Here is a 21,454-nt window from a genome sequence, read left to right on the forward strand (position 1 = left end):
CTTCTAAATGGATTTGATAAGTAAACACACAAGAATATATTCTACGTCAACGCTTGTTTTTTTTTTTCCTGTCTTGCACTCACTAAATTGGCTTGTCACAAGCAAAAGAATAAAAGCTCAGTGTGAACAAAGATAACAAGATCAGTGTGAGTTAGTCAAGTTCCTTTCTATACTAACTCAATACTAAACCCACAAACTAAACCCACAAACTCAAATGAGTTACTTGCAAGACTGATCAATAGCTAGAACATTTCAATATCTTATCCAAAAGTACAAGATCAGTACCTCAATTCAAGTCTATAGATTCTCCACTCTCTTCTTCTTTCTCCTTCTCTTTCTCCTCTTCTTCTTTCTCCTCTTCTATCTTTTCAACAGACTCATCACCTACCAAAAAAATAATCCCATGAAGATTCTGAAGCAATTTATTATATGAATAAATTATAACCAACACTTACCAAAGATCACCAAAGCTTGATTCTTCTCTGAGTTTTGTTCCTAAAGCTAGTAGATACCTGTCAAAGATTACGGTCTGAAGGGTTTTTCTGCAGTTTCAAGAGGTGGAGGTATCCTTTGCCGAGCAGAGTATTGCTTTGCTACAGTCTAACTCAATAACCTACACAAACAACCAGCAAAGAATCACAAAGCAAAGTTAAAAGGCCATAACCAAATTATTATCTGAATGACTGCAAGTAACAGGTAAAGAATAACTGTCAAGTTACACACATAACAAGGAGCTGTATAAATAAGTACACAATTCAAAGAATATTCCCCAAATACATACACTTTAGAGTGCAATGAAGACCTCTTGTACTCCAGAAACTCTGAGTATATCCATGCTATGAAGACAGGGATGACTCCGAGCAGAAACGAAACCTGCATTTAAAGAGAAATACAATACACGTCAACCCAAAACCAAATCTCAAGTGTGCATCGTTTCTGAACCCAAAACAAAACAATATTCTAAACGATTCATCATCATCATCAGAACTAGAGTAAACAATGGAAACGAGATTATCATCCACAAAACCCACAAAACCCACAAAACCCACAACACCCACAACACAGAAAGTAGAGAAATCGCGAGATCAGAGCTAAAATCGAATCATACCTGAAATTGTAAAGAAATGAAGAAGGGAATCGATGGGAGGGAAGAGAGAATCGTATGGATTGATGAACACAAGAACAATAGACGAAGAGAAATCTGAGAGGAGAAAATCGTTGGTTGCAGAAAGAATCGGAAGAGAGAAGAAAATAATCGGGTAAAATTATTTCTGATTGATTTTTTCCCAAATTCTCTAAACACTAGAAATTAAGTTTTTGGGCCAGCCCAACACCCATTTGGTTTGGACCAGTTAACCCATGGGCAAAGTGGGTCTTTAACCCAATTGGACCATTAATTATTTGGGTATGACCATCACCCACCCATGTTTGTTTGGAATGGGTTAGCCCATGGGTGGCCCAACCAATTGACACCCCTAACTAGAATCAATCCCTATGTGATAGAATGTGATGTTGAAATAGAATCATTCATTAACCAAATCGTAACGAAATAAATGTAAAAGATTCAAACTTTAATTACTTTGCCAAAAATACAGATGTGGAAATCACATCTTAAGTTGAAAACAAAACAAATTAACAAACTTTCAAGCTTCTATCAGAAAGGAACTATCTTTTATTTTTAAAAACAAAAACAAAAATAGAATTTTCTATAAAAAAAAAGAAATTCAGAAAAATCCGCAGAAAAGAAAGGAGAGAAAGGAAAGAGGAAGCTCACCCAGAAGATGGTTCCACAATCCGATGATATTGCACAAACTAGTGATTAGCATTGATCTTCCTCCTCCTGTCTGCGTCTCCAAAATTAAGGAAGCAAAAAAAAAAAAAGTGTTAAAAATAGAAACTTTATGTGGCCAAGTAGGATTTTGATTACATCTCTCGTAGATCATAAGATTTCCATTATATTGTGAGCTCGGCGCGTGGCAGAGGATTAACGACGAACCCAATTACGGTTTTGTTTTGTCTTTATGGAGAATTATTTTGTATTTAATCAGGAGAAATAGATTAATCAGGGGAAAAGATTTATATATAATGAGAAGAAAAAAAAAATAGAAAGAGTGATGGGAAGGGGTTTGAGATGTCTCGTTGTTATGATCCAACAGGAAGAAGAGGAGATGGGCTCTTCTGAACAACTTTCTATCACGTGATCATCCTTATCCTCTTCTCTGGACCAACAAGCCTAGTCACTGTTTACGAGACACACCGCGTTGGTCGCTTTCGCTAAAACGACGCGATTTGTCTTGACGATCGTTAAAAACGGTACGTTATTGGGCTTTTTGGTCAAGTGCTGGGCTTTTAAACTAACAACTTTCTTGATAAATTCTGGACCTCGTGCCGTTTTTTGTTTAGTAGTCATAAATTTTGTTGTAATTAAGAACGTAAGAGCATCATTATCGGCGTCCTTAATGGCGTCCTTCAGTATTAAAACATTTAATTTAAATCGCAATTCCTTAAAAACAAAGAAAACGTATGTTAATTAAGAAGTTTTGGAATCACGTCCTTAAGGGCACCTGTCATCCTGCGAGGGAACCAAGGGAAAAGGGGTTTGTGAAAACGGAGTTTATCGTTTCGAAATCATTTTCATCTTCTCCCTTCTCTCTCGACGGCGAATCTCACCGAATCTCTCTGCCAATCTCTCCGCCAATCTCTCCGCCAATCTCTCCGCCGATCTCTCCGCCGATCTCCGCCGATCGCTCCGCCAATCTCACCGAATCTCTCGCTCACTCCACCGATCTTTCCGCCGATTCGAATCTAAACCAGGTATTGCTCAATCCTCTGTCCGTCGTTTTGAGATTTAGAGTATTTATTTGTCGATCTATCTCGTCTGTATGCTTGGTGTTTGTGATTGAATGCTTCGTGTTTTTGAAAATAAAATTGGAAATTAGGGTTTTTGAATGGGAACGACAATTCTGAGAATCCTGTTCTTGATGAGTTTAACTCTGGTTTTGTTTTGTAACTGGGTGATTTTAACTCGTAATGACTCGTGATTTACAAATGATTGGTGATTTCTTGGTGATTATAACTTGATGAGTTCTCAGTGATAAAGATGTTTATGTTTGTGTGTTCACTCGTTCACTCTTTGGATTTGAATATATAATCATCCATTCGTTCACTCTTTGGATTTGAAACTTGATGAGTTATTGATTAAGTTAAGTTGAGTTGATTACAGCTCAAAAATGTTCTCAGTGATAAAGAATGCATTAACCTACACGCTGAAATGAAATTGATAACCGTGATAGGAGTTAAGTTTGTTCTCAACCAAAACTGAATAGTGAGAAGTTTGTTTGATAACTGTGAGAGGAGCTTACTTGTCGTGTCTTGTTGCATTGGTGAGAGTTATGTTTGATTGAATTGTAGTTTGTTTCCGTAAACTAATGTTGATTGAATTATAGTTTGTTTGAAACCAAATCCCCTATTGAATTTAATGAACTCGTTAGTTCCAGTTGATAGCTTTTTAGTAGTGTAGTTTGTAATAACTTCTGATTAGACTTTGGTAGTTTATGGTTGAGCATTAAGACTGGAACTTATTACATATTAAACTTTCACCTATTTAACTCCAACCATCCTTTGTTAGTCATCTCTCGGCTTAGCTAAAATCCGAAACCAAATTATTTTTTCTTCTATAATCCCTTCTCAGTTCTAATTGCTTTGGATTCAAGGAATCCATATAGTCAGTCTTCTAGTTATCTAGGTCTTCTTCACAGTCAACAACCAAGCGTTGTCCATGAAAATTTTCCTTATGAAAGTTTTCATTCTAGTAGTGTTAACCTTGGAGAATCAGAAGTCCCTCCTTTCAGTTCACAAACTGACGCTCCAACTCAACCCGAGGTCACACCAGTGGAGCATAGGGAGAGAAAGAAATGGACCCCAGCTGATGATGAGGTTCTAATCAGTGTGTGGCTTAACACATCTAAGGATGCTGTTGTTGCAAATGATCAAAATGCACGGACCTTCTGTAACCACTTGGAGAATACTATGCAGCAAGTCATCATGCTACAGAGGGTGACAAGAGAGCGCATCTCCATTGTAAGCAGAGGTGGCACAAAATAAATGAGCTCACCAACAAGTTCTGTGCCGCATTTGCCTCTGCAGAAAGACAACATGCCAGTGGCCAGAATGACACTGATGTTCTGAAGCAGGCTCACGCGATCTACTACGCTGATCATCAAGCGAGGTTTACTCTTAATCATGCATGGTGTGTGTTAAGGTATGAGCAGAAATGGCTTAGCCTTAACACACCTAAACCCACTGGCAGTTTAAAGAGAAAAACGGGTGAGACAGGTTCCCAAGCGTCAAGCTGTGAAGCTGGTGATCATGAGAGCCGGCCTGAAGGTGCTAAGGCTGCAAAAGCAAGAAGGAACACATCTAAAGGGAAGGCTCTTGATGAGGTTAAGAGCATTTGAGAATTGAAAAAGGAGGATTTGGTGATGAAGGAGAAACTGTCAAAGCTGGCAATCCTTGACACCCTCCTTGCAAAAAAAGAACCATTAAGTGAGGCTGAAGAAGTGGTGAAGAATAAGCTTCTTGTCCAATATTTCTGAGAATGATGAAAAACTTGTCTATGTTTCCACTCTATGTTTGAACTCGTCTAATAACTATGTCTGCTGCTTTCTGTTTTATTAAGAACTTTGTATTATCTTCTTTATGATCAATGTAGTTTGCTTAAATATGGATGTCTTTATGATCAACTCGTATTTGTGATGTTTGCTTAAATATGGCTATCTTTATAGTCAACTCGTATTTGTGATGTTTGCTTAAATATGGCTATTTTTATAGTTTTTGCGGCTGTTGTTTATGAGAAGCTTAAATGTGTATCTAATCGCAACTTGGAAAATTTCTGCAGGTTAAACTCATGGGACTTGACTACAGCTACAGCCAGCCTTCGGAGTCTGAGGATTATGGTGGAAACTCAGTCGATAGTGGCTTCAGCGAAACGGAAGATCTAATTCGACGTGACCAAGCTGAGATAAGCTATAATGCTCGTTCACCGGTTCAGTACCCTCCGCAACCCGAGGTTGACTCTGGATTCCCGCAGACATGCTACTGTGGTGCTCAGCCTCTACTTGCAACATCTAACAGTAGGAATGATCCATGTAACATCTAACCTATGTACCAATGATCCAGGTTTCTTTTGCTTTCATCTAACAGTCGTACTGATAACCACAGGTAGAAGATACTACACTTGTGAGAATGTAGATGATGGAGAGTGCCATGTTTGGAACTGGTGGGATGTGGCGGTTATGGAGGAGATGAGAGCCAGAGATAGACATGTTCTTCAACTGGATGAAAAGGTAGATAATCTTACCCTTTTGAGTGACTATGAGACTCATCAGAAGTTGGTCAGGGTAGAGAAGATAATGGCCGACTTTGCTAAGGAGAAATCAAAGTTTAGCAATGGGTTTGAGTACTTTGTAGGTGTAACGGTTATTGTAATAGTTTTCATAGGAATGGTGGTTATGTTTAAGTAAATCAAGATGCTGTTGTGTTATGTGTAATGTATAATGTATTAGTTGATCTCACTATGCTGTTAGTTATCAGCTTTATTTATGTATGAAATGAATGACGAGTACTTGGGGAACAAACAAGCAAGACTAGTACTCGTGAAATACCGAAGCAAGACTAGTGATCTCGTGATCTCACTACACTACAAACACATTTTAAATAAAGCTAGTACAATTTAAAGAAAGTTGTGTGCTCGTGATCCACTTAAAGAAAGCTATAGTATCACAAGATGTACTTCAAAGTCACATGGTTTGTTTCTTTGTTCCAAATAGTCACAAGATGTACTCAAGAGCAACTATAGTATCACAGGAGATTCATAAAATAGTCATAAATTTTCCATGTACTCAAGAGCAACTATAGTATCACAGGAGATTCATAAAATAGTCGTAAATTTTCCATATAAGTAAGATACTTCTTCTCCTTTTAAAAATATGCTACGTATCCCTCTTCTTTCATTACATTGTCTCTCTTTTATAAATTTTCAATGGCTTCTTCTTCCCATTATCATTACCACAAAGATGATGATAATGAACTTGATTCCATATTTGATGATTTATTTGAAAACCCTGATTTTATTCCACAACCAATAGAGCGAAAAAAACATAATTTTATCGAGAGAAACCGGGAAGAAGACCACAAGAATCTTTGGAATGATTATTTTAGCGAAACTCCAACATACCCGCACAATTTATTCCGGCGACGGTTTCGAATGAACAAGACATTGTTCTTGCGTACTGTGCATCGTCTCTCTATAGAAGAAGATTATTTTCAACCGAGCGAAGATGCAGCCGGACGGTCTAGTCTATCTCCGCTCCAAAAATGTACCGCAGTAATTCGTCAATTGGCGTATGGTGGTGGGGCTGATACAGTTGACGAATATGTCCGACTTGGTGAAACAATAGCTCGAAAATGTTTGCACCATTTTACCGCCGAAATAATCCACTTGTTTGGTGATGAATACCTAAGACGTCCCACATCCGAGGATCTGCAAAGGCTACTATATATTGGAGAACAACGTGGATTTCCAGGGATGGTTGGAAGCATCGACTGTATACACTGGGAGTGGAAGAATTGCCCCACCTCTTGGAAAGGAATGTATTCACGAGGAACCGGAAAACCAACAATTGTGTTGGAGGCGGTAGCTTCATATGACCTCTGGATATGGCACGCGTTTTTTGGAGCTCCAGGTACTATGAACGATCTCAATATTCTTGATCGATCACCTGTTTTTGATGACATTATTAACGGCATAGCGCCACAAGTAAGCTTCTCTGTTAATGGTAATCTGTACCATTTGGCATATTATCTAACGGATGGTATTTATCCGAAATGAGCGACTTTTATTCAATCTATCTGACTACCACAAGGTCAGAAGAATTCATTATTTGCCAAAACCCAAGAAGCTGTGCGAAAAGATGTTGAGCGTGCCTTTGGAGTAATGCAAGCTAGATTTGCCGTTGTCAAAAATCCATCTAATTTATGGGATAAAGACAAAATAGCAAATATTATGAAAGCATGTATCATACTCCATAATATGATTGTCGTAGATGAACGATCATCATTCACTCAGTATGACGTTGATGAATTTCAAGAAAGAGAAGAGGTGGATACATTTTCCGTCAATATGCCTTCAAATCTCGGCAATACATTTGATCGTCAAACGAGCGTTCGGAATAGACAAGACCATCAACAATTAAAAAATGATTTGATTGAAAATATATGAGCTAAATTTGGACATCTTCCAAATAACATATAATTTATAAGTTTCTATGAATTGAATAAAATGTTAGTTTGCTTTTATTTATTATGATGTTTGTAATGTTTTTTTTTTTTGGAACTTTGTAATTTTCTTAAGTTTTTAATTTTAATGTTAAACTTCTCTTTTATATGTTTTATTTATAACTTCACTTTTACATGTCATTACTTATTAAAATAAACAATTAATTTATTAAGAGACAAGAAAAGTCCTACCATTATAATCTACAATTTTTGGATTGTCCTTAGCTTTATCTCTTAACACAAAAGTAATAATAAAATATGTTAAGGACTTACAAATTGTCCTACCAATAATGATGCCCTAGCAATATCAAAAATACTACTTTTCATTAGAAGTCAAACCTAACACACAAATTGCAGCTAGCAACCAGTAGTGATAGTCTTGCAAGTATTCTTCACTAAGTTACATATTTTTAAAAAAGAAGCTATACAATCTTCTTCTTATTTTAAGAAGCTATACAATTTGATCTTTGACACATATAATATATGAATACATAGAATTACTATAGTACACACGATGCATGAACCCTGAGGATATATAATAATTATATATCATATTGGTGTATATGTCATAGATGTATTATATTGATGGATAATATTAGAGCAAGAAAGATAACCAATGGACAAACATAAAATCTACTTTTTTCTTCTGAAAGTTTTATCCTAAAGAGTGACTTTTGATATTGAAGACTGTTGTCTTTTGTTTCTGTCTGTATAACATTAAAAAACAAATAAAGCATGAGAAAATTTGATTGCCCCGTGAAGATATTTTTTTTTTTATAACTGGTCTTGAAGATATTAGAAACAAATAGGCTATTCAAGAAAATAGTACTGTTGTAAAATAAGCTGATGGGTAAGAGAAGGTTGCAGAGAGAAAAAGAATCGTCAGTGAGGGCGACGGTAGGAGAAGCTTCATCTCTGTTGGAGTCTCAGATGGCAAGGAGACGAAGAGGAAGGCCGAGGAAGAATCTTGAGAGTCCTGAAAATTTCAAGAAGGAAGAAGACGAAGATTACGAGGAGTACGAGGACGAAGAAGAAGAAGAAGATGAGCAAGTTGAGATTGTTAACAGAGAGAAACTGAAGAAGAAGAAGGTTAGAAGTAGCCCTAGCGTGGAAGAAGGGCAAAAGTGGAAACTTGAAGAAGTATCTAAGCCTGAGGAGGAGGAGAATCCGGATATGACGGTGAAGACGGTTGCACCGCTGTCATATAGACGGTCCAGGAGGAAGAACACACCGGTGAAAAGCTGGTAAACTTAATATCACCAAACCAGGGGAGAGTCTTTGATATTGTGTTGTGTGTTCATGATTAACTATCGTTGAGTTATAAATTAATTAAAAACCCTCATGGAAAGACGACCTTTTAGTTTTTAGATTATTGAATCGGTTAAATTCAAAACAAGAACACAAGTTTTGGAAAGTTTTAGATAATCAAAGCTATTGTAATGGGAAAACAATACAAGTTAGTGGCGATTTCTGAAATTAATTAAAATTAATTGTGTCGTAATGATGCTTTATAGGGTTTTAGTTGTAGTAGGTTGCTTATTTTTATGTGTTGTGTAGTTGATGGTTACGTCGCTTTCGGATTTTTGTAAGATAACAAAAGATGCAAATGCACATGGTTAACAGATAAGTTAAGAAACCAATGGCTATTGCTAGTGAAAACGACTTGTCTATTACTCTAAACCCACAACAAAGCTATATATATACTTAAATGCGAACCTTGCTGTAGTTAAAGTAAAGAACCTAGCAAGTAGAAACTAACTAATTTCACGCAAGACATTATGGGCCCTGCAAGTGTTCACGTGCAAAACCATCTATGTCCCAATATTAACATCGAAACTTATCAAAATTCAAAAACTTGATTATTATGGTTTCAAAGCCTTAACGTCTTTCCAGGAGTAACATGTAACGCTGAAGTTGACCAAAAAAACAAAGGCTTTATAACAAAAAAAGACATTAGCTTACTTCCTCTCTTAAGCTACAACAGCTTGTGGTTTAGGGTGATGATGCCTTTCCTTCTTGTAACGCAACTGCTCTGGATCAAACCCACCTTCCTCTGCTCCATAAACTGCCCATGATGGTGTTTCAGCCATATAGTCCCTGCTCGTGAATGGTTCTCCAGACGCCACCTATACGGATTCATTCACAAGTGTCGGTAATAATTAGCATGGAGTTTTGAGATTGATAAGTGTTCTGGATTTGGTTTAACTAACTTACCAGATCATGGAACTTCTCATAGTCGATCCAGGTGAACCACTTTCCATCCACCTTGAACTTGTCAGTTCTCCCTAGAAGAACACAGCAAGAATGGGCGTGCTCGCAAGCAACCTCGTACTCTCCATTGCTCTTCACAGACAGAGCTTCTGAGAATGCTTTAACGTCAGCGTGCCACGGTACGTTCTCCATTGTCAACTTTGATGTTGCAGATCTGTTTATGTTTCCACAAGATTAATATAAGTAATGTTTTGTACGTGATAGAGAAAGAGAGAGAGAGAGAGGATAACAAGTGAAACACACTCACGATCCACAATATGTGACCCCTTTGATCTCGATGAAGTCAGGTTTCCCAATGCTGAAGAGATTGAAATAAGCTTCTAGCTCTTCTGTGTTCCATCCTTTGACAAGTGTTAAACGATAGACTGTTCGTTGCTGCTTCTCTTGGAGAGCTTTCAAGGAGTCCTGAGATACAAATGGAGCAGATATTATATACATTTACCGTAATTCAAATTTCATTTCGTAGGTTTATTACATAAAAGACGTTATTTTAAAATACTCACAATAAACCGCTCCCAGAAGTCTGCAAAGAGAGGCCTATCAATAGCCTTCAAGCTCTCTTTGGTGGCAGCATCTACACTTACGTACAACTGTAGATACCATTACCAAAGATAACGAGTTAGACAGTTAAGTGCATGAAGAGCCTTCAAAGCTGGAAAAAACATGTACAAAATCGACACCACGGACCTGGGTGATAGGCTTCATCATCAAGATCTTTTCGGGGAATTGTGCATTAGTAACCAAGAACGTGGAAATACGCTTTCCATGAAGCTCATCCACAAGGGCATTGATCTCTGGATACATAATTGGCTCACCAACAAGTGATAACGCACAATGCCTTGGTGTTAGACCTTCTTGTAACTTCTCTGGAGTTACACCTGAAGAACATATTCCCCCCAGTAAAACATCAGCATCTGATAGCCACTTAAGTGGTGGAACCAAATCAATCAAATAACCAAAACACGCACATTATTATTGACTTTCAAAGTTCCAATAGTGTCTAGCAATGTTTTGGTGCAAAGATCTAAACGACTTTCATGATATGTATAAACTATGAGATATCTAAATAGGTTTCAGACGCTAACTTGACCCACGGATTCTCATAAACTATCAGAATAAGGAGGGAGATATAAGCAGACCTGGAACTCCTTTCATCTGTTTAATCATCTTTGTATGAAGATCAAGAGCACCATTCACAATCTCTTTAGGATCGTCCATCTTCCACTGCCAGCTCTTCCCCACGGGATTTGTGTGATGCCTCCAACAGAAGACACATTTGTTCGCACAAGCTAAACTAGGTGTTGTCTCCATACACCTTGCATATTCCAAAACCCAAAAATACATGTCAACATAAGAAATCACAACATACAAAGCATAAGGCTAGATGTAAACAGAAAAGGGCAGAACTTTCAAATCGAACCTGTGACTCTCAATGCCATAAAAGGAGTGCTTGTAACAACCTCCCCTCCCTCTAAGCTGTGACTTCGTCCATCTACAAATCTTAACCCCACTATGCGAACCAATGATCTTATACCCCTGCAACAAGTCACACATAACTTCAGAAAACTCTGTAGTAATCAATATAACAACCCTGCTTCAAATCTCAAAGCAAGAACTACCTGTTTCGTTAGGCTAGCTCTAATCACAGGTGTCACCATCTCCTTCTTCCCATCACCACGTTTCGTAACCTTAACCACACCGTTCTTCCTAGAAGGAGCTTTTCCAGCAATATCTTCGAGATCAACAATATCATTATTATCATCTTCCTCCTCTTCATCTGTTGTATCAACGTATTCGTCTTCACTCTCAACGACACCGTTTTGAGTAATCTCATTAGTTTCTCGAGCAGAGCCTCCCTTGAGAACTCTAATCACTCCATCACACCACTCCTGAAACGCTCTATCTAACTCTCCATCGTCCACGTCACCTTCTCCCAACGGAACCATCTCCGCTCCCCCCAACCCCACCATCCTCCTCGACATCTCCTTCGCCACCGCGTTGTACTCCTCGCCGTAACCCCGGCTCCCGACGCCGAAGACTCCGAATCTGCAACCGGAGAGAAGAAGCGATCCGACTCGAAAATCCTCCGCGCTCTCCGATAGCCAGTCGACGAGAAACTCCCCGTCCTTGGGCGGCTTCCCGCCGTCCCACGTCGACGCGACGAAGATGGCCAGCGTCTCCTTGGGGAGATCCTCCGGCTCGTAGCTAGTTGGATCGACGAGATCGAACGCGATGCCGTTCGATTCCAGGAGCTTGTGGAGACGCTGAGCTAGGGATTTGGATGTTCCAGTTTCGGAGATGAAGAAGATCTTTCCCCTTCTGGTGCTAGGGTTTAAGGAGAGGGTTTTGAGACGTTTCAGGCGGCGATATTTGTGGATGCAGTAGAAAGTAGTCGCGGAGAGCAGAGCTACGAGAGCTAGTCGAGCGTGAATGGAGGACGACGAAGCCATGGATTGAGCTTACAAAGAGGCGGCGCGTGGTGTTCACGCGAAAGCTATGAACCGGGATAGGTTGTTTAGCGAGGTTTGATACGAACGGGGAAATGGCGGAGACGGGGAAGAAGTATAAGGTTTACATTATGGTTTAAGGCCCGGTTTGTTTAGATGTAAGGCCCAGTTTGTTTAGGTTAAAAGCCCACAACCGCGCTTTTTTTCCCTTTGATCTGTATGCCACGTGGCAATCTATTATTCGGCAATACCTCGTGTTCACGCGAAGCTATGAACCGGGAGCAGAGGTGTCAGATGTGCGGACCGTCCAAGTCCAATGGTAGCCCATGTCCATATACAAACGGGCTTAATATGGACAAATTCATTTTTTCCATTGGTTTTTATTGGACAAAATGTGGAAGACCATTAAGAAAATGGTCTTTGTTGGTTTTAGGCTTTATGGACGTGGACTGTCCAATGGTCACAAAACCAAAGATTTCTAAAATTTAAGGTTTTCCGCTAAAATCGTAAAATCGATTTTTTCGCTTAAATTTTGATATTAAATTTTCCCGCCAGAACCAGAAAATCGAGTTTTTCTGTCAGAACCGCAAAATTGAGTTTTTCTTCAAAACGCAAAATCGAATTTTCCCGCCAAAACCGGAAAATCGAATTTTTCCGCCAAAACCGGAAAATCGAGTTTTCCTGCCAAAACCGCAAAATCGATTTTTTTCGCCAAAACCGAAATTGTTGTACTTATGAACTTATGTATTATTGTACTTATGAATTTATGGATGAATTTTAATTTTATGAACTTGTATATGTAATTGTACGCTTATAAATTAAAATTTTCTTATATGGTCATTATGGACCCCATGGCAAAACCGAAAATCGAGTTTGTCTGCCAAAATCAGAAAATCTAGTTTTCCACCAAAACCGCAAAAATGAGTTTTCCACCAAACTGCAAAATCGAGTTTTCCCGTCAAAACTGCAAAATTAAGTTTTTCCGCCAAAACCGCAAAATCGATTTTTCCCGCCAAGACTAGAATTGTTGTACTTATGAACTTATGTATTGTTGTAATTTTGAATTTATGGATGAATTTTAATTTTATGAACTTGTATATATAATTGTAGGCATATAAATTAAATTTTAAAATTTCTTATATGGTCATTATGGATCTCATGGCAGTCCATGAAAATATGGGTGTTAGTGGGTATGGTCCTTAATGGACATGGTTCTTAATGGACATGGTCACTTTCTGTCCGCAAACAATAAATGGACAAATAGATATGGGCTAATGGACGTGGTAGAAATGGCGGAGACGGGGAGTAAGTGTATAAGGTTTACGTAATGGTCTTTATTTTTAAGGCCCGGTTTGTTTAGATTTAAGGCCCGGTTAATCTAGGTTTAAAGCCCATTAACTCTGTCCGAGATCAGAAAGCCACAACCACGACTTTTTTCACTTTGCTCTTTATGCGCCACGTGGCATTCTCTTCTTCGGCAATACCTAGTTGAAAAAAACAAAAAACAAAAAACAAAAAACAAATAAATAAAAGTGAAACGGAATGAATATTCTTGGTGGATTATCGGTAAATGTTGAGTGTTTATATTTTGAATCCTACTTTTTCTTGTTTGACGCCGTATTCTCTCTGGGGAATATTAGTCGTTTCCTTTTCCATGCCTATATTATTTATACCCTATCATCCACCAGCATGCTTCTCAACAAGCGTCATTTCTCTCTCTCTGTCTCTCTGTTCTCTTCTTGTGCACAAAGACAGTTACTCAATTCTTCTGCTGGTCAGTATATTATGTTTGTGTTTAATGGAATTTTTGTTTCTTTAAACTTTGTGTTGTTATTTTTTTGGGTCTGATTTAACCTAAAAGTTCATCGATTTCACTATGATTGATTTCTCAACAATGTGTTTGGTTCCATATTCTGATAGTAGTAAATTTACGTCTTTAATTAGTTAAAGTTGCAAATATTAATTAGGTCTTAATTTCCTGGAGCATATGCCTTGGGAAGAAACATAGATCAGGAGTTTACGTGGTGCAATTTTTGTTCTATGTTAACGAGCTAAGGTGTTAGGTTTGTTTTTACAGGAGGTTTTGTTACTTCTTTTTTTTTTTCCTTTTCGGTGCTAGTGGATCAAAGTGGTGCAATCTTAGTGTTGTATGACCCGTGTTGACTAATCCTAAACTTTTGTATTGTTGACTAATCCTAAACTTTTGTATTCTCTCTAGAAAACGTGTCATCTAAATTTAGCCTTAGTGGGTTCTGACTAACCAGTTGCTTCTTCCGTGATTGATTTTATATATTATTGCTATCATTTTTTTTTGGATAGAGCATGTACATTCTCTATGTTATTTATACCTTGTTTGTGTGTTGCATCTATTTTTTATATATTGGACGAGTTCATTTGAATGACAACATAAATGACGCTTCTTTTACTTGATCAACTCTCAGGGACAAGTCATCTCTGTTTTAAGAGTCAAATGGAAGAACAAAGAGCTAGTGGTCTTACGGACAGGGTGGTGCAGTTTCACAATGTGGGATCAAGGGACGGATGTGAAGCTCCCCATAAGTGGTCAACCTCTGGAGGAGGAAAGAAAATCGACGTAAGAAACCAGATCTTCTGCAATAGATCTTTGAACATGAAGAATATCATTGCCGTAGGCTTTGATATGGACTATACTCTGGCCCAGTATAAGTCTGAAACTTTTGAGTCCCTAGCGTATGAAGGCACTGTGAGGAAGTTGGTATACGATTTAGGGTATCCAAGAGAGGTTAGTATACTTCATTGCTGTTTTTAAATTTGTTACCGGTAGAAAAGTTTGATTAAATTTTTTTACTCGTTGTTGTTTACAAAAAACAGCTGCTGGAATGGACATTTGATTGGAACTATATGGTTAGAGGGTTGGTTCTAGACAAAAAGAAAGGAAACATCTTAAAGGTAGATATTGTGTATTGGATTGGACTCTTATAATAATTATTGCCTCGTTTCCTAATTGACTGTTGTCTCATGTTGCAGATGGATCGCCATAAGTATGTGAAGGTGGCTTACCATGGGTTTAAGGAGCTCTCTAAGGAGGAAAAAGTTGATGTCTATGGGACTAGCCTAGTACGAGATTCTTTTGATGAGCCTGACTACGCTCTCATTGATACTCTCTTCTCTTTGGCCGAAGCCTATCTCTTTGCCCAACTCGTTGACTTCAAAGATAACAACCCTGATAAAATCCTCAAGGACGTTGAGTAAGACAACTTCCATATACGTTACTGTTTTGTTACACTATACAGCCTCCAAGGAAGCATATGTTATGCTCATGATATTCTATATTCTTTTAGTTATGGTCGCATGTATAAAGATGTCCGGTCTGCTGTTGATATGTGCCACCGTGATGGAACTTTGAAGCAGATGGTGGCAAAGGAACCTAATAAGTAAGGCTGATGTGTATGTTCATTACTGTTTCTTCCCTTTTTCCATTTTTTCATCATAGGTTTTCAACTTGCCATTTTTTAGGTATATCAACGAGGATGCTACCATTGTACCTCTGATAAAAATGATAAGAGATTCCGGACGCTCAACATTCTTGGTGACCAATAGGTAATGCTAATGACAGTTCTTCAAACTTCATTGTATTATCGTAAAAGTTATTGTGCATGCATGGCTTTTGTAGCTCTGCATGCAGCTTATTCAACATCATATTTAAAATGGCAATATGCTCTAAAATTCCACTGTAACCGTTCCCGGCCTGCCCTTGTAATAGAAATGTGAACATAGGGAGTTACAGAAACCTTTGTTGGGAGACAAACTTTCATTACTAGTGATTTGTTTTGTTCTTACCTGTCTTTGTATAATTAGTTTTTAAAAGGAATTTTTTTTGACGACATTCTTGCAGTTTGTGGGACTACACAAATATTGTGATGAACTTTCTCTGTGGAGGCCGCACTGTACATGGTCCTGATACTTGCAACTTTGATTGGCTCCAGTACTTTGATGTTGTGATCACTGGCAGGTATTGTTTTTTCTTAGTTTCTTTTTTTGTCTAATGATCTGAACGAAATCATGGTGATGAACAATAAGATATGTGCTATTATAGAAGAATTTTAGTTTCTTGCATTATTCCTTCTCTTTTTTTTTAAATCTCGTTTGTTTGTTATCTGAATTGGATATATGTTTGTGAAGTGCAAAACCTGGTTTCTTCCATGAGGAGAGTCGTGTCAACCTTTTTGAGGTGGAACTTAAGTCAGGGATGCTGATCAATACTGACAATGGAACACCTATGGCTCAGGTTAGACTTCGCGAGTTGTGACATTCATTCAGTCTTTCACATGCTACTTATCCAAATGTTGCAACTTATATTTTTTTTTATGCTTGACAGATTGGAGATCCTTCGCCAAAAATTCCACTGAAGAGTAAAGACAAAGCGTGTCGAGTTTTCCAAGGTGGGAATGTTGGTCATCTTCACAGTCTGCTCTCCATCCAGTCAAGTTCACAGGTACTGTCACACTATAAACCTCTATAGTAACTGGATGTACCGTGCCATGTCTCATTTATCAGTCACTTATTCGATCTTATTAGGTCCTTTACGTTGGCGATCACATATACGGTGACATCTTGCGCAGCAAAAAAGTACTCGGTAAGGTTTTCTTTTCCAGTTATAGATTTTTTCTTCTTTTTTTTTGTTCTGTGAAGTTAACTTGTAGTTGAATTTTTTTTTAATTCTTCAGGGTGGAGGACGATGCTTGTTGTTCCGGAACTTGAAAAGGAGGTTGAACTTCTGTGGGAGCTTAGGGACGCGCGTAAGGTGAATGGACCCTCTCTTCGTATATTGTATTATAGAATATATGATTTTGTGAAATAGGCTTTTTCCTTATCTGATAAATTTTTGGGTTTGCAGGAACAAATTTTGATGAGGAATGAGCGTGACTCAGTGGAAGATAAGATCCATCGCTTAAGCTGGTCTTTGAAGTAAGTCTTCTTTAAATCAGGATTTGAACCAAAGGAAGCTGTTTAACCAAATCATATCGTGTCAGGTTTGAAGATATCAACGAGAAAGACAAGCAGGAAATGCTATCAGCGGTTAAGAACTTAGAGGTATGTTAGAATTTGTACGGACTCCTTTAATCTCCAATAATTTGCATATTCATTCAATAATTAATGTTTTTTTTTTGGGTGGGATTCAACAGTGTAAAAGGGATGAAGTACGACTAAATCTTCAAGAAGCTCAAAGAGACAGTCACAAAAAGGTAAAAATTGTAGAGTGTGTCAGTGTAATACAACTAGTTTTAATTTCCAATGCTCATGTTGTTGGTTACTTTTTTGATTACTGCAGTTTCATAAGGTCTGGGGGCAATTAATGAAAACTGGTTACCAGAGTTCTAGATTTGCTCACCAGGTAATAGAACGTTATATAATATGTAACGGTTATAGTGTTGTGCCTTTATGAGGAATTTGATTTTAATTAATGTTTTCTTTCAATGTAGGTGGAGAGATTTGCATGCCTGTACACGAGCCAAGTATCTAACTTGCGCTTGTACTCCCCAGAGAAGTACTACAAACCAAGTGAGGACTTCATGTCCCATGAGTTCCACCTTCTCCCCCTTTGATTTGATCCGATCAGTGAGATAGCTAAAGAAAGTCCATCTGAAGTCAAGAGAGTATTTATCTAAGTTATTGTTTGGTTTGGTTGGGTGCTTATTCTTCTTGTTCACAAGCTCCCTTTACTCATTGCATTTTCAGTTTCACTTTGGTACGAACTATAAGTTTGGGATTCTATTTTAAACCTTTTATTTTATCTTGCGGCAAAGTTTGTGTCTACAAAACTCATTAATCTATTATCATTTGATTTTTTTTCTTAGTTACATTCCTCCTGATCACCTCAAATCTCCTTTTACTCAGTATATTGAACGTTCTAAAGCCTCTACAGTTTTATGAGAAGAAACTTAAGTTCCCTGAAGCTATGCATTCAAAAACAATCAGTGGCTACTGCTATAGCTTCACAGAGAAGAAGCAGAAAATGTCTTGTTTGGTGCTAACATTAATACATCATTGTTCATTTCTGGCAGTGTTGATGTTCAGACTTGTCTCTCTCTGTGTTGGCATAATCTTTACTCTTTGAGAGAAGAGTTTTGATAAAATTACAAAAAAAAAACTTGAAGGTGTGTTCATTTACACATAACAGAAGGTTATTGACGCAACAAACAAACAAACAAATCTTCCTTCGTAACTTCTCAGCCTAATTAAACAACAGCTGGAAAATCTCTTTAACATTTCTTTGTTTCTTGGCCAAAACAGAGATGTGGTGAGAGAGGGAGACAGAATGATATTACTTTGAGTTCTTATCATCTGAACAAGGCTTGAAGTTCTTCAAGCGTTTTCCCTTTGGTCTCAGGAACCCATAGAGTTACAAACACCACTGTGAATGCACAAACCACAGCGTATAGAGTGAAAGTTCCTGTCCAACATTAACCAAAACCCCATTAAAGAAAAATTATCCCATCATGGCGACAGAGAGAGAAGAGTCAAAGAGAGAAACCTCCACTGCTCCAGGCTAAGAGCAAGTTTGCAGTCATGGTGATCAACCAAGAGAAGAACCAATTTGCTAAAGTCGCTATACTTCCAGCTAAACCCTTTATGTTTACAGGAAGAATCTGTTTACCACAACAACAACAACAAATCAATCAAAAGGCAGTTTAATAAAAGTTCTTACAACACTTAGTTCTAACTTCTAATCGATACCTCAGACATAATGAGCCACGGAATTGGTCCCATTCCTAACGAGAAAGAAACAACCATTGCCTGTAATGATTCAACAGAGTTAAAACAAATATAACAGCTCATTGCATATCAAGAAAGTTTCAATACATAGCAACTAACCACTACTCCAACTACTGACAAGATGCTCAGCATACTGTACATGTCTGAATCATGAGACACAAATCCCTAAACAAGACATGTAATAACTCAAAAACGTTGTTGCAGAAGTTAAAAAAATGATGTTTAGGGAAGTTACAAAACTCAAAAACTACCTTAAGGTAGAAAGCAGCTGCAACGATTACTAAACTTATCGTCATCCCAACCGAAGAGATCTACAAAACATTTCCATTTTGCCTTATTAGTTACTCTTGGACATGTCCTGAATCCTAAAGAAATGACACTAATGAGTACTCACGGTAAGCAGAAGGCGACGACCTGCTTTGTCCACCAACCATGTTGATATTGCAGTCGCCACTACTTGAATAGCACCGACCCCAAATGTTGCTGCATTACTCGATGTAACTCCTACAGACGCAAAAAGTTGAAGCTATATAAATAATCTGAAACAAGAAACGTCATGTCTTCTTAGAGGAAGGGACTTACCTGCAGATTCAAAGATTGTACTGGAATAGAATAAAACGCCATTGATCCCACCGAGTTGTTGAAGTACAAGCAACCCTATACCAACCTGTTACACACACAAAAACAGTTTTAAGATAATGTTTCTTTATGGTAGAGAAAGCATATTCAATGTTTTGTACCATAAGTGGGAAATAGTATCTCCTCCGCTTGAGATCAACAAACCGAACTGTAGATGACCGCTTAGTAGATGATGCCACAGATCTCTGCAGAAGATATGAAAAAAGAATAAGCGTTTTAAAATCATTTATATACCTTTAAAGAAGGAAAGATTCTGAGTGGTAATATTATTACCTTGATTTCATTAACCTCAACGGTAATATCAGTCTCAAACCCTCTGAGAACTTGTAAAGAAGTTTCAAAATCATCAGTCATACCCATTTTCGCCTACAAAATTAAAGTAAATCATCCCATAAGAGTGGATTGACCAAAATATGAACTTGACTCAAGAAAAATATATTAACTTACAAGCCAGCGAGGGGATTCAGGAATGAAGAAGAGTCCTGGTATCAATACTATGCATGGCAATGTCCCTAAGGATAAAGACGAGAGAAAGTGATTAGCTCATGTGGATGAATCATTAATCAGGAAAATGGTTTCAGGCTTACCCAAAACTGCAAGAATCCTCCATGGAACAAAGAGGCCAAGTAAATAAGCCAGCATTATTCCAATTGTCACAGAAAGCTACATGCATATAGTTAACCAACATCTAATGTTTAGCATTAAGAATCTGTTGGCAAAATGAAAAAGAAGAAACAATCAGATAGGCAATATCAAACCTGGTTCACTGAACCTAGTCCTCCCCTCATATTCTGTGGAGCTATCTCAGCGATATACACAGGCACCTAAAACCACAAACCAAGTTGCATAAATTTACTTCCATTAAACAAAACAATTAGGTGAGATCAGTATTTACTGTGTAAGAGATGATCCCAACGCCAAAGCCTTCTAAAAGTCTTCCCATGTAAAGAAAAGAAGTATCCTACAAAAACCAGGATGAAGTAAAGTCAATCATAACATTTTCAGATCAAATAAAGAAACTAAAAAACAACAAAAGACTCACTTTAGCAAATGATATGCAAAGCCAGCCAATGATATTTGGAATTGCAGCAATCATCAGAGACTGTCCAAGACAACACACAAACAATAAAAGGGTCTAAGTAAAGCAAGTAAAGATGTCATTAGCTGGATCAAGATTCAAAATTAGACAAAGCTATACCCCTTTTCTTCCAATGTATTCTGCAATCTGACCACTGGCAATTGCACCAACCATAGCTCCCACATTGGATAGAGAACCAAACACAGAGTACTAATACATGGAACAAGAGATCAAAGTCAGACCACGGTAAAAAAACAAACAGAGATTGGTTTATTATTACCTCGGATACAGTTAAACCGAGATCTTTAGTGATTGCAGCTTGTGTCGGAGAAGAATAACCACACTGAAACCCAAAAAAGATACAAATCAGTCAACAACTTTCTACAAATGGAAAAAAAGAAAAAAGGTTTGAGACTTTCTTCAACTTACAGTGAAACCGAATTGAATAGGGCCAAGAGCAACGATCAGGACACAAGCAAGAACAGAGATTGAGCTGTCTCTGATGACTTGAGACGAACCCATCATGCTCGATTGTCTTGAGCCCATCCGGTACCAGCTTCCCGTGTGTATGAAAGGTCGTCGCAGATCATTATTCCTGGCCTCCTCTGTATCACTCATCTTTCTTATGTATATCAAAAGCTTCAAGCTTTAGCCTCAAGGCAAGAAAGAAACCTCCTTTTGGAGTTTTTTTTTTTGCTCGGTTTAGAGGATCTAGAAACTGGGTTTTTGATGACCAAGCTGCTTTGGATAAAAAGGGATTTTAAGAGACGCCGTCTTGTTATGAAAAAAGTCGAAAAAGGAAGATAATTTGGGTGTAATGCAGTGATTAATTGCTGGTGAGACAAGAGGAGACTTGTTCTGATAGTTCTTTTTTTTTTTTTTTTTTTTTAAGATCACAACAGGTTGCGTCGTCGCATAAACCAAATTT

General features: G+C 37.9%; 5 protein-coding genes and 1 long non-coding RNA gene across 6 annotated transcripts; 3 read left to right on the forward strand and 3 right to left on the reverse strand.

Annotated features, from left to right (window-relative positions):
• Positions 1–327: 327 nt before the first annotated feature.
• LOC106402759 lies at positions 328–2,167 on the reverse strand. The gene is made up of 4 exons (XR_007325325.1): positions 1,928–2,167; positions 1,775–1,844; positions 782–873; positions 328–613 (listed from the first exon to the last, which is right to left on the reverse strand). It is a non-coding gene; the product is annotated as an uncharacterized LOC106402759 (long non-coding RNA).
• A 356-nt stretch (positions 2,168–2,523) lies between these two features.
• On the forward strand, positions 2,524–5,173 carry LOC111206972. The gene is made up of 2 exons (XM_022704481.2): positions 2,524–2,814; positions 4,898–5,173. Exons 1-2 carry the CDS (start codon positions 2,524–2,526, stop codon positions 5,156–5,158), a joined length of 552 nt encoding a protein of 183 aa, XP_022560202.2. The 3' UTR covers positions 5,159–5,173.
• A 2,778-nt stretch (positions 5,174–7,951) lies between these two features.
• On the forward strand, positions 7,952–8,836 carry LOC106406197 (cilia- and flagella-associated protein 251). Its single transcript, XM_013846818.3, has one exon. It carries the CDS (start codon positions 8,182–8,184, stop codon positions 8,581–8,583), a length of 402 nt encoding a protein of 133 aa, XP_013702272.1. The 5' UTR covers positions 7,952–8,181; the 3' UTR covers positions 8,584–8,836.
• A 336-nt stretch (positions 8,837–9,172) lies between these two features.
• On the reverse strand, positions 9,173–12,161 carry LOC106406196 (S-adenosyl-L-methionine-dependent tRNA 4-demethylwyosine synthase). The gene is made up of 8 exons (XM_013846817.2): positions 11,226–12,161; positions 11,027–11,142; positions 10,746–10,921; positions 10,294–10,484; positions 10,110–10,196; positions 9,854–10,011; positions 9,550–9,760; positions 9,173–9,461 (listed from the first exon to the last, which is right to left on the reverse strand). The coding sequence occupies exons 1-8, from the start codon at positions 12,054–12,056 to the stop codon at positions 9,306–9,308; spliced, it is 1,926 nt and encodes a 641-aa protein (XP_013702271.1). The 5' UTR covers positions 12,057–12,161; the 3' UTR covers positions 9,173–9,305.
• Positions 12,162–13,742: 1,581 nt separating this feature from the next.
• LOC106405142 (5'-nucleotidase domain-containing protein 4) lies at positions 13,743–17,890 on the forward strand. Its single transcript, XM_013845740.3, has 16 exons — positions 13,743–13,827; positions 14,495–14,814; positions 14,904–14,981; positions 15,060–15,280; positions 15,374–15,466; positions 15,549–15,632; positions 15,928–16,044; positions 16,215–16,320; positions 16,411–16,527; positions 16,611–16,668; positions 16,760–16,836; positions 16,930–17,000; positions 17,066–17,126; positions 17,219–17,278; positions 17,365–17,427; positions 17,516–17,890. Exons 1-16 carry the CDS (start codon positions 13,743–13,745, stop codon positions 17,636–17,638), a joined length of 1,734 nt encoding a protein of 577 aa, XP_013701194.3. The 3' UTR covers positions 17,639–17,890.
• Positions 17,891–18,127: 237 nt separating this feature from the next.
• On the reverse strand, positions 18,128–21,426 carry LOC106406666 (sugar transporter ERD6-like 6). The gene is made up of 17 exons (XM_013847365.3): positions 20,956–21,426; positions 20,807–20,869; positions 20,647–20,736; positions 20,491–20,550; positions 20,344–20,409; positions 20,207–20,272; positions 20,036–20,111; positions 19,896–19,960; positions 19,722–19,814; positions 19,550–19,633; positions 19,392–19,476; positions 19,204–19,313; positions 19,061–19,120; positions 18,909–18,974; positions 18,771–18,830; positions 18,568–18,682; positions 18,128–18,486 (listed from the first exon to the last, which is right to left on the reverse strand). Exons 1-17 carry the CDS (start codon positions 21,142–21,144, stop codon positions 18,374–18,376), a joined length of 1,461 nt encoding a protein of 486 aa, XP_013702819.1. The 5' UTR covers positions 21,145–21,426; the 3' UTR covers positions 18,128–18,373.
• Between the last annotated feature and the right edge of the window lie 28 nt (positions 21,427–21,454).

Source organism: Brassica napus, chromosome C6, assembly GCF_020379485.1.
Source record: "Brassica napus cultivar Da-Ae chromosome C6, Da-Ae, whole genome shotgun sequence".
In the NCBI taxonomy this organism is placed as follows: Eukaryota; Viridiplantae; Streptophyta; class Magnoliopsida; order Brassicales; family Brassicaceae; genus Brassica; species Brassica napus.

Coding starts and splice junctions, on each gene's coding strand:
- LOC111206972 (XM_022704481.2), top strand. CDS start 2,524: ATGTTAATTAAGAAGTTTTGGAATCACGTCCTTAAGGGCACCTGTCAT. Junction 2,815..4,897: donor CCGATTCGAATCTAAACCAG/GTATTGCTCAAT, acceptor AAATTTCTGCAG/GTTAAACTCATGGGACTTGA.
- LOC106406197 (XM_013846818.3), top strand. CDS start 8,182: ATGGGTAAGAGAAGGTTGCAGAGAGAAAAAGAATCGTCAGTGAGGGCG.
- LOC106406196 (XM_013846817.2), bottom strand. CDS start 12,056: ATGGCTTCGTCGTCCTCCATTCACGCTCGACTAGCTCTCGTAGCTCTG. Junction 10,485..10,745: donor ACAGATGAAAGGAGTTCCAG/GTCTGCTTATAT, acceptor TATGTTCTTCAG/GTGTAACTCCAGAGAAGTTA. Junction 10,012..10,109: donor ACTTCTGGGAGCGGTTTATT/GTGAGTATTTTA, acceptor TTTGTATCTCAG/GACTCCTTGAAAGCTCTCCA.
- LOC106405142 (XM_013845740.3), top strand. CDS start 13,743: ATGCTTCTCAACAAGCGTCATTTCTCTCTCTCTGTCTCTCTGTTCTCT. Junction 15,633..15,927: donor ACATTCTTGGTGACCAATAG/GTAATGCTAATG, acceptor ACATTCTTGCAG/TTTGTGGGACTACACAAATA. Junction 17,428..17,515: donor GTTCTAGATTTGCTCACCAG/GTAATAGAACGT, acceptor CTTTCAATGTAG/GTGGAGAGATTTGCATGCCT.
- LOC106406666 (XM_013847365.3), bottom strand. CDS start 21,144: ATGAGTGATACAGAGGAGGCCAGGAATAATGATCTGCGACGACCTTTC. Junction 20,870..20,955: donor CTATTCAATTCGGTTTCACT/GTAAGTTGAAGA, acceptor TTTGGGTTTCAG/TGTGGTTATTCTTCTCCGAC. Junction 19,815..19,895: donor CTGAATCCCCTCGCTGGCTT/GTAAGTTAATAT, acceptor TTAATTTTGTAG/GCGAAAATGGGTATGACTGA.